A 10,406-nucleotide genomic window follows, 5' to 3' on the forward strand; every position below is an offset into this window, starting at 1 on the left:
GTTCAAGACACAAACTGTTCACACCCCTCTTGTTGGTGGAGAGAATTTTGCAGGTTCAAAGCATATTTCCTGCAATTCTACACATTTTGTCATGGGGTGCAAAGAACATTTTGTAGTTTTAAAGCAACTTTCCTTGCAATTCTATACATTTTGCCATGTCTCATGTGTTTTTATGATATTTGAGTGATAAATAAACTCACATGGGCTAGTTGATCTGGACATAACCCGACAAGTTATAAATAGCTATCTGAGGTATGCAATGACTAACGTGACAAGAGGAACTGATGATGCACTACCCAACTTCGCACCTTCTGCATTCTACTAGTACAACTTTCAAGAGAAAGTTTAAAGCCGGACTAAGCCCCCCCCCCCAGGAGGCGCGCACCACAGTTTGGGAACAACTGATCTAACTGACCTAAAGATAGAGACAGCACCCATTTCTAAGCTAGTGAGAAATCAATCTTAACCTGTAATAAACACCACAGCAACATGGATTTTGTTTTTTAAACAATAGAAACGGGCTAGACAGAGTGGAGGACCAAAACAAAGAGAAGGATTCGAGGGGGCTACCAATGAGAATAGCCTACAGCAGAGGAGAGAAAGAGAGAAAGAGAGGGATGAGAAGGATGTCTACGATAAATGGGTGTGCAGTTGTGTCCTGTGGTTGGTGTGTTGGGTGGCTCAGCCTCCTGTCCAAACGATCGTTCTGTTTAAATGGCTGTTATCCTATTAAGAAACACTGCTGATGTCCTGCAGAGTTGATATAATCAGTTCAGGGGGAGTCATTGTCTGTGTGTGTGTGTGTGTGTGTGTGTGTGTGTGTGTGTGTGTGTGTGTGTGTGTGTGTGTGTGTGTGTGTGTGTGTGTGTGTGTGTGTGTGTGTGTGTGTGTGTGTGTGTGTGTGTGTGTGTGTGTGTGTGCGTGTGTGCGCGCGTGCGCGTGCGTGCGTGTATGCATGTAAGCTTGCCTGTCTGCGTGAGTGGGTGAGTGAATGGTTGTGTGTGTGTGTGTGTGTGCGTATGTGCATCCATGCGTGCATGTGTGTGTAAGCATGCCTGCCTGTGTTAATATGTCTGTGTGTGATGGAGAGTTTGGGCCGGGCACACGTCATGATACAAGTCTCCTTCCCTCCAAGTCCTAGGCTAAGGGATGCAGCTTTGGGTTCATTCATTTCAACACAATCATTCCTTTTTGGAGTGAATGGTACTTTTTAATGGTACTTTTTCTTCATTTCCTTAATTTTAGGCCTTAGAGTACCGAAGGGTGCTACTTTCTAACATTCTCTGTTTAAGTCTTCCCCTCCCTCCCTCCATTAATTCATTCCTCAATGGCAGCTCAGAGAGCAGCGTAGTTCTTATTGTCCCCCACAATTAAAGGGGGACTGTGGATCTTTCTCCGTCTGTTAGTGCATACGTTAGCCACACACGATCTCAGACAGCACTGGCCCGATCTTCACGAAACTTGGTTGAATTATTTGTTTTGCTATAGAGATCCGGCATTTACAAAATTACACTCATTGGCCAGATGGTGGCGCTATAACAGGAGATTTGAAATGCAAACATTGAAAGGTCACGTCCCGCACCCAATTTGACCTAGTCAGGAAATTCGGTTCATAGGTCACTCTCCTCACAAGGAAAGAAATTGCCCTGGGTCTGCCATTATGGATTTTCCGCCATTTTGAAGTTTGTGAAAAACATGCTATTCTTCTGCCACCGAATGACCGATCTACACAAAACTTGATATGTGGCACCTATGGACAAAGGTCTCGCAACACAATAAACCTTTACATGGGCGTGGACCAATAAACCTTTACATGGGCGTGGACCAATAAACCTTTACATGGGCGTGGACCAATAAACATTCACATGGGCGTAGTCTGGTACATATATGCATATAAATCAGTCAAGGATATTCGTATTGTAAAAAAATGAAGTACACATGTTGCAAACACTGTCAAGACTCACCATATGTGAAAACATTCATATCGACCACACGGTGGTGCTATAACAGGCACATGTTTATATCTCTTGATCTGTTTGACTCAGAGTGATGCAATTTGTCACACATGCTCAGGGATATGAGTCTAACTGACCCACGCGATATCTGACATCACTGGCTCAATTTTGATGAAACTTGGGTGAATGATGCGTCTTGCCAAAGAGATCTGACATTTTCAAAATTACACTGATTGGCCCAAGGGGGGCGCAGCATCATTCGTGGGGGACAACATGTTTACTGTTGCCATGTTTATTGATGAACCTGGTGGGGAGAGGGACTGACTGGCTGTGTTTAGGCGCCCCAATGGACTCCTGCTTATTTAATGAGGTGGCATGGGCCCTGCCATGTCTGGAGCCCTCAGATGCGAGGAATCAAGGATGCAAGGATTCGAGGACAGATTAATTGATAAAGAGCTAATGTGTGGCCCCTGGGAGGACCCAATCTTTGTCAGACAAAGAGATGGAGACATTTGATAAAATTCCTCGCATCCTCTCTCCTCGCCTCCGCCTCAACTGTATTGGAGGAGAGGGTCTAAGGTCCTTCCCTTCTGACCTTCTCCTCCAATGAGATTTGAGGAGGTGAGGAGCTAGGATGTGATGAATCAAGGAAAGGTGCCACTACATTGTGTATAGAAGGATTTTTAAGCCTTGAGACAACTGACAAATGGATTGTGTATGTGTGCTATTCAGAGGGGGAATGGGCAAGACAAAATATTTAAGTGCCAGGCACACTGGTTTAAGAGTGTCAAGAACTGCAACGCTGCTTGGTTTTGCATGCTCAACAGTTTTCCTGTGTGTATCTAGAATGGTCCACCACCCAAAGGACATCCAGCAAACTTGACACAACTGTGGGAAGCATTGGAGTCAACATGGGCCAACATCCTTGTGGAACACTTTCGACACCTTGTAGATGTCCTAACAAATACAAGCTGTTCTGAGAGGGTGCAACTCAATAGTAGGAAGGTATTCTGAGAGTGTCTGAGGACCTGGAAGGTATTTCTGAGAGTGTCCGAGGACCTGCTATTTAAGGGTACTGTCCCTCGTGGCTTCACATTGTTGGCTCAGGGAGATATATCTATGAAGGTTTGTGTGTGTGGGCAACTATGCATGCGGTATTAACTCGGTAACTCGGTATTAACTCCCTCAATAGATCCACCACATATAATTGTTTTTACCCCTTTTTCTCCCGAATTTCGTGGTATCCAATTGGTAGTTACAGTCTTGTCTCATTGCTGCAACTCCCGTATGGACTTGGGAGAGGCGAAGGTCGAGAGCCGTGCGTCCTCCGAAACACGACCCTACAAGCCACACTGCTTCTTGACACAATGCCCACTTAACCCGGGAAGCCAGCCACACCAATGTGCCGGAGGAAAAACCTTTACACCTGGCGACAGTGTCAGCACTGCGCCCGGCCCGCCACAGGAGTCCCTATTGCGTGATGGGACAAGGACATCCCTGCCGGCCAAACCCTCCACTAACCCGGACGACGCTGTGGCAATTGTGCGCCGCCCCATGGGTCTCCCGGTCGGGGCCGGCTGCGACGGAGCCTGGACTCGAACCAGGATCTCTTGTGGCACAGCAAGCGCTGCGATGCAGTTCCGTAGACCACTGCGCCACTCGGGAGGCATTCCACCACGTTTTGAGGATGATATCATGGGCTGGATCTTATAGTGCAAACAATTTCATGAACTAATGATAGATAATACTATTAACAGTAAGTTAATGAGTGAATCAGTTAATTGGATGGGATTTATCATTTTAGGTCATTCAGAGTTTATGTGACTGTTTGTCATATCATTCTTCATACAGAGCACCTTTCCATCACTGGGAAATGTTTGGCAAAATGAAGAGTATACCCACTTCTCCAGCCACTAAGAGAGAGAGAGCGAGAAGGGGGAGAAAGAGAGTGAGAAGGGGGAGAGAGAGAGAGAAGGGGGATATAGAGAAAGAGGGAGAAATGCAGAGAGAGGGAGAAAAGGGGGAAAGAGAGAGGGAAAAGGGGGAGACAGTGGGGGAGTGAGAGTGAAGATAATGAGGGAAAAAACTGAAAAAGAGGGAAGAAGTAGGTGAGGTAAAGAGCGGGAAAAGGATAAAGAGAGGGATGAGAAAGAGAGGGAGAGTAAAGTCCTTATTCAAGGCGTTTCTGTTCACCAGTCACATCAAGGCTCCAAATCAATCCTGCAAATTGGTTTGCTCCTCAACAAGGTTACCAAATGACGGTGGGATGGAGGAAGAGAGATAGATAGAGGAGAGAGACAGAGAGAAAGGAGGGAGAGAGAGCGAGAGACAGACAGACAGACAGACAGACAGACAGACAGACAGACAGACAGACAGACAGACAGACAGACAGACAGACAGACAGACAGACAGACAGACAGACAGACAGACAGACAGAGAGAGACAGAGAGAGAGAGGAGAGAGACAGAGATTGTGGTGGTGATATGGGTGACTATAGATGGGACAGTTTAACTGGGGAAGGAGTGAAGGACTTCTGTTGATTGCTGGTTGTTACTGGAAACAGAATGTCATCCGTATGTTAATTGTTTTGTTTTTCTTCCTTCTTTCAATTTTTTCCTTGTGTGTGTGTTTGAGAGCGAGCGTGTGTTTGTTATGACACAAGAGAGAGAGAGAAGACAGATAGCCTCCGTGTGTGGGCGCGTGTGTGTGTGTGGTTATGTGTTCATTTTCCTCACAGCAGACACAGATGCTCTCCTAACCCTGTCACAATGAAATGTGGGCTCCATTTCCCGCCATTCCCCAGCTGAGCCTTTGGAATTGGAAAATAAATATATAAATAATGGAATGAATAAAAAATGGTCAGCACTTCCAATCTGTTATTCTTCTCCGCTGACCCAGAGTGTGTGTTTGTGTATATGTACACGCATTGACAAAAAGGTGCTATCTAGAACCCTTCTGAGTTCAATGCAGAACCCTTTACACAGAGGGTTCTACATGGAACCCAAAACAGCACTACCTGGAACCAAAAAGGATTCTCTCTAAAACCAAAAAGGGTTCTCCTATGGGGACACCCAAAAAACCCTTTAGAGTGTGTGTGTGTGTGTGTGTGTGTATGCACACATGCGCTTGTATTCGCTATGTGTTCACCTATGCTTTATCTGTGTTATCCACAGGAACACTTCACCCCAGAGTGCAAGTTCAAAGAGAGTGTGTTTGAGAACTACTATGTGACGTACTCGTCCATCCTGTACCGGCAGACCCAGTCGGGCAGGGCCTGGTACATCGGCATCAACCGGGACGGGCAGGTCATGAAGGGCAACAGGGTCAAGAAGACCAAGGGGGCCGCCCACTTCCTGCCCAAACTCATCGAAGGTGCAGTACAGTAGGAAGTTTAATTATGGTCATTAGTTGGCTGTCATTTTGTCACGTTTGCTTTTCGTGATGCACTCTGGTCTCATTTAAAAAAAATAAGAGTTTTGTTCTGTTCAATATTATTCTGTCTCCCTCTTTCCTTTTCTCACATCCCTTCCCTCCCCCCTACAGTGGCTATGTACAGGGAGCCGTCGCTACATGAAGTGGTGGTGGTCGCCGAGCTGAGTTCGCCCAGGAAAATGGCCAAGGCCTCCGATTCACCTGTGCTGCAGAACGGCAAAAAAGACCCGCCCTCAAAAACCAAAACCTCCTAGCGCACAGAGAACACAGGGGCGGTCATACGGGCACTGGGCACTGGCATGGGCACCTAAAGGAACTACAGGGATGATATATAGAAACAATGGAGCTACTTGATGGTAGCATTAGAAGAACTCTATCTCCCATAATGCAATAGTGAAGGATTGGGGAAATAAATGCCAATGGAACCCTTCTTTAAAGACATGGTGTCTCCCACGCACTGCAGCCCCCTCCCCTTCTCTTACCCAACACCGCCCCTGTATGAGTCTGAGATTTCAGAGCAATAAAACTTGAGGAATGAGGCTGGGTGCGTCGTAGCATGCACTGGTCACGTCACAACTATGTACACATCCACTACAGGAAATTCCCAGAAAGAAGACCGACACCTGTCATCAGCATCGTCTGTTTTTAATCTACGTCACTTCACAACGAACAATGTCTTCCTGTTTTTATTACACAGGGTTGTCACGGTTAAATGTTTCCCCCCTGCCCCACTGAGCAGCAGGGGGGTCCTATTGTTCTACATACCCAAAGCTTCCATCCATACTAATGTAAGGTTGATCCAAGATGCGTCTGCACCCTATTTTCAATATAGTGCACTACTTTGTGTGGGTGGTGGTCAAAAGTCGTGCACTACAAAGGGAATAGGGTGCCATTTTGGATGCAAGCCCAAAACATCCTTTTGTTCTTAGTTATCGGTTAGCAGGTCTTCTCTGTCCGTCAGCACCTTTGTGACCATAGCTATGTATCTCCTCCATATTTTTTTTTTTTTTTCTTTCCCTTGTTAACCTCAGTTTTCCACTCGGCAGCACAAGAAAAACACTCCTTGTTCCTCTCTAGGGGTGTTTAACAGCAGCTTCCACTGATCAAAATCTCCCCAACTCTTGAAAGAGAGAGAGAAACCTCCCTGCTGCACTGAATTAGACACACACGATTGTGTTCACACACACACACACACACACACACCGGCTGGGCAGCAGAGGGAGAGGGTGATTGTGTGCGGGTCAGAGGTTGAAGAATGATGACGATATAATCAGTGAGATGGTGTAGATGTTCTGGGAGTCTGTTTGTCCATGAGGGTTATTATTAAACTGACTGCTTTACCCTCTCTGTGCCCAGCCATGCGTTACACCATCCTATAACCACACTAGATCATTTCTCTAGCTCATGCCCCTAACATGCTGACCACACCGCCCGCGTCGCGTGCGCGAGCATTGCAAAACAAATGCACACATACATGTCATTCAATCATTGCACCCACACTGCTAGCCAGGCGCTAGAATAGAACTTGGTTCTATTTGTGACGCATGATGCGCTATAAGTCTCGCCTCTCCTATCTCCTATTGGTTTTTAGGAGCATATTCCCACGTGGGCGATTGAAAAATGAACTGAGAGCCACACTCCAGTCCTGGTAAAATAACAACCCAATGTTTATATCCCAGGACGAATTAACTAGCGACAGCAAGCTAGCTAGCTAAATTGCCATAAATGTTTAATGCTTTTCGACCTTTCCCCAAATTAATATAATTGGTTCAGAGTTCGTTTTGATATTTTAACCTGGGTGTCCTGATCGCGCCTGGTGTTCGCGTCTGGTGTGGGTGGACAAGATCAACATGCGCGCGAACGGTCTGGTCAGCAGGTAAGCCAGGGAGATACAGCACACATGCCCACTGTGGGGTTTATTTTCTGGTTGGGTATGTGATATTGCAGGACAGTTGTGGTTCTTTTCAGAGGGCTGCAACCTCCTAGCCTGGGTGCCAGTCAGTTTCCACTGTCAAAATCCTTATGGGATTGTCATAGCAAACAGACTGGCACCCGGGCTAACGACCTCCTAATTCCACGTTGATTTCTTCTTGTTAATCTCTACTTTATATGTAATAGGCAACTAGTATGCACTGAACCTCTCCAACACTGGGTCAAGTGTGTTAGTTATTATGCAAAGGAAACAAGCCTTCTTTAAAAACGCGCATCTCGCCATCATGTCTCATAGGGGGCGTCCAAAATGGCAACCCTATCCCTATATAGTGCACCACTTGTCAAAAGAGCCCCTGGTCAAAAGTAGCTCTCTACAGGGGAAAGGAACCATAGAGTATTATCAACCTGTAAGTTGTGCTGTCAATGTCACACCCCATGCTGCACAACAAGGATGTTGCTAATGGTAAAGACCGGATGCTAAAGGCACAGACATAATACAAAGAGGGCGATGGCTTAGTAATAAGGATGAGAACGCAAAGCTAGAAGAAGCTACATGTGCTTCCTCCTCCATTTAAAAAAAGAAGATTAGCCATGAACAATCTTTCTGCCAGTCACTGACGTAAGTCGATAATTCTATGATGAGTGTTTGTTCATGTTGACGTGTTTACTGGAGGGATTTGAGCTCTGTATGCATCCCATCCCAAATTGCACCCTAGAGCCCTATGGGGACTGGTCAAAAGTAGTGCACTATGTAAGGAACAGGGTGCCATTTGGGAAGTATCCAGAGCTAGGGCAGAGTGGTAGATAGGGAGGTCCTTATTTTAGACTAAGCATGCTTGTTTGGTCGAGCAAAAGGAGAGAAAGGAAGGAACGAAGGTTCAGAGAGAATTATGGGAATTATGATGACTTCTCCCCGTGGCAGACCAGGTAATCCCAAATAAGGTGTTGACAACAGGCACACACACACACACACACACACACACACACAAACAACCTGCTGTGAAGATTTGTGAAGATTTGTAAGCTGTATACACTGCACTGTTGCAACCCTATTGGACCCCCCCCCCCCCCCCCCCCCGGCCCCCCCCCCCGGGGTGCTGAGACAACAGGCTCACGTTAACACAGACACATACAAAACACACATTAACACACCACGCCTGATCCACTGATTCCGCAAGCTCATTTCCAAGCACGTCCTACTGAAGAAAGGTTTTGAAGAGTCTCTGGGAAGATTCCCAACTAGAGGGTGTGAGACTGTCAGGTGAGGGGGAGGAGGAGACGGGGGGGAGGGAAAGGAGAGGAGAGAAAAGGAGGAGATGGGTGTAGAGGGAAGGAGAGGGGGAGGGGATGAGGGAAGAGGTGAGCAGAGCAGCGAGAATAAGAGGATACATTAAGCGAGGGCTTCTACTGGTTTATCAAACCAGTCAATGTAAGGTCAGTGAATCCATAAATGGGATTTTCGGGAAATAGCTATGAATCCTGTGATTTTACTGTTTTCTTTAAGGGCTGGGAAGATCTGTTGCAACATATTATTATTATTATTATAATAATACGCCTCTCCAATGTCTTTCCTTGGCATAACTTTTCCATCACAGCTCTCCAAACGCACCTTGATAAGCGTTAGTTACTATTAGCTATGAGATTAGAGTGTACTGTAAATACGTTAAGGGCTAACGCTGAGTAAGTTTATTTTTAACCTTTATTTAACTAGGCAAGTCAGTTAAGAACAAATTCTTATTTTCTAGGAACAGTGGGTTAACTGCCTGTTCAGGGGCAGAACGACAGATTTGTACCTTGTCAGCTCGGGGGTTTGAACTTGAAACCTTCCGGTTAATAGTCCAACGCTCTAACCACTAGGCCACCCTGCCGCCCCAGTTACCTGAGTAGCAGCAGATGACGTACGAAGACAACGCAGTCGTGATAGTACAACACTGATACCCACTAATCCCTTGGCCATGCAATAGAGTACTGTCCTCTTCAGCTGGTTGAGATCACGGTACATTAGAGGTAATGACTGTGAGTGCATTTACGTGTGTGTATGTCGTTGTTATTACACATCACATCTGATCGGAGTGTGTTCATAACGGTCTGTTTGTGTCACTGTAGGGATAGGTGCAACTTTACACCACATTCAATTTGCTCTAAAATGTTTTGTGTGTGTGTGTGTGTGTGTGTATACACATGCATGTACAGTATATCTATGAACGCACAAGGTGTGAGCACCTGTACGTACATGTACATAGCCACAGGGTGCTTTTATGCTAGCGTATGTAGGTAGGTTATGGAGTGTATGGTGGCAGTTTATAACATATCGATGCAGGGGTATAATGGATTGTGTATGGCTCTAATCTGACGTAGCTGACGAGTCGGATTCCTCCTCTTCTCGTGTTAATTTGACATCAAAACCAGCAGGATAGACGCTTCCGTCTTCAAATGTACACACATGCCCACGCACACACGGAACAAAACATATCAAGTCCGACTGTATTCAAAGTTGACTTATTTACATCTGCGTCTAAGTTGCAATAATGAAGATGGGATAGCATCCAATAGCATATTGTAAATGGTACTGTACAGTAGAGGAGGATTATGTTGTTATTCAGATGGACTGCTGTTTTATATAGTCCCGTAGATGTTGGGTTTGCAGTGTTTGACCTTCTTTCATTAGATGCAGAGAGGGGAGACTATAAACATGTGTGTAGAGTGGCAAGTGTGTGTGTGTGTGCGCGCGCGCGTGTTTGTGAGTTCATGGATTTCTGTGTGCGCATTCATAAGTGTGTGTGTGTGCGCATACATAAGTGTGTGTGTGTGCATTCATAAGTGTGTGGTGTGCCGTGTTTTTAGCCGTGTTCAACGTGTTCCTTGAACCGTTAAAGTGTTGAATACATCGAAGAACAGACGCCCCCCTCATCATCTCTTCATATCCTACGTCTTCCTTCGGCCAATCAGATAACACCTCAAGTCATTCATGTTGAATTATTGTGTCTAAAGACGGCCATTCATCTCGTTTTTTAATTGTCCCATCCACCCCCCCCCCCCCCCCTCCGGAGGACAATACATTTTTACATACATGTTTTTTAATGTATT

General features: G+C 45.9%; 1 protein-coding gene across 1 annotated transcript in view; it reads left to right on the forward strand.

Annotated features, from left to right (window-relative positions):
• Positions 1 to 8,354, forward strand: part of LOC124013604 (fibroblast growth factor 11-like) — a 128,279-nt gene extending 119,925 nt beyond the window's left edge. The window contains exons 5-6 of the mRNA XM_046327921.1: positions 5,129 to 5,327; positions 5,499 to 8,354. Of these exons, the coding sequence (XP_046183877.1) occupies positions 5,129 to 5,327; positions 5,499 to 5,641 (342 nt within the window). The 3' untranslated portion in view covers positions 5,642 to 8,354. The remainder of the gene's footprint in view (positions 1 to 5,128; positions 5,328 to 5,498) is intronic.
• Positions 8,355 to 10,406: the final 2,052 nt, after the last annotated feature.

This window comes from Oncorhynchus gorbuscha, linkage group LG25 (assembly GCF_021184085.1).
Source record: "Oncorhynchus gorbuscha isolate QuinsamMale2020 ecotype Even-year linkage group LG25, OgorEven_v1.0, whole genome shotgun sequence".
Lineage (NCBI taxonomy): Eukaryota > Metazoa > Chordata > Actinopteri > Salmoniformes > Salmonidae > Oncorhynchus > Oncorhynchus gorbuscha.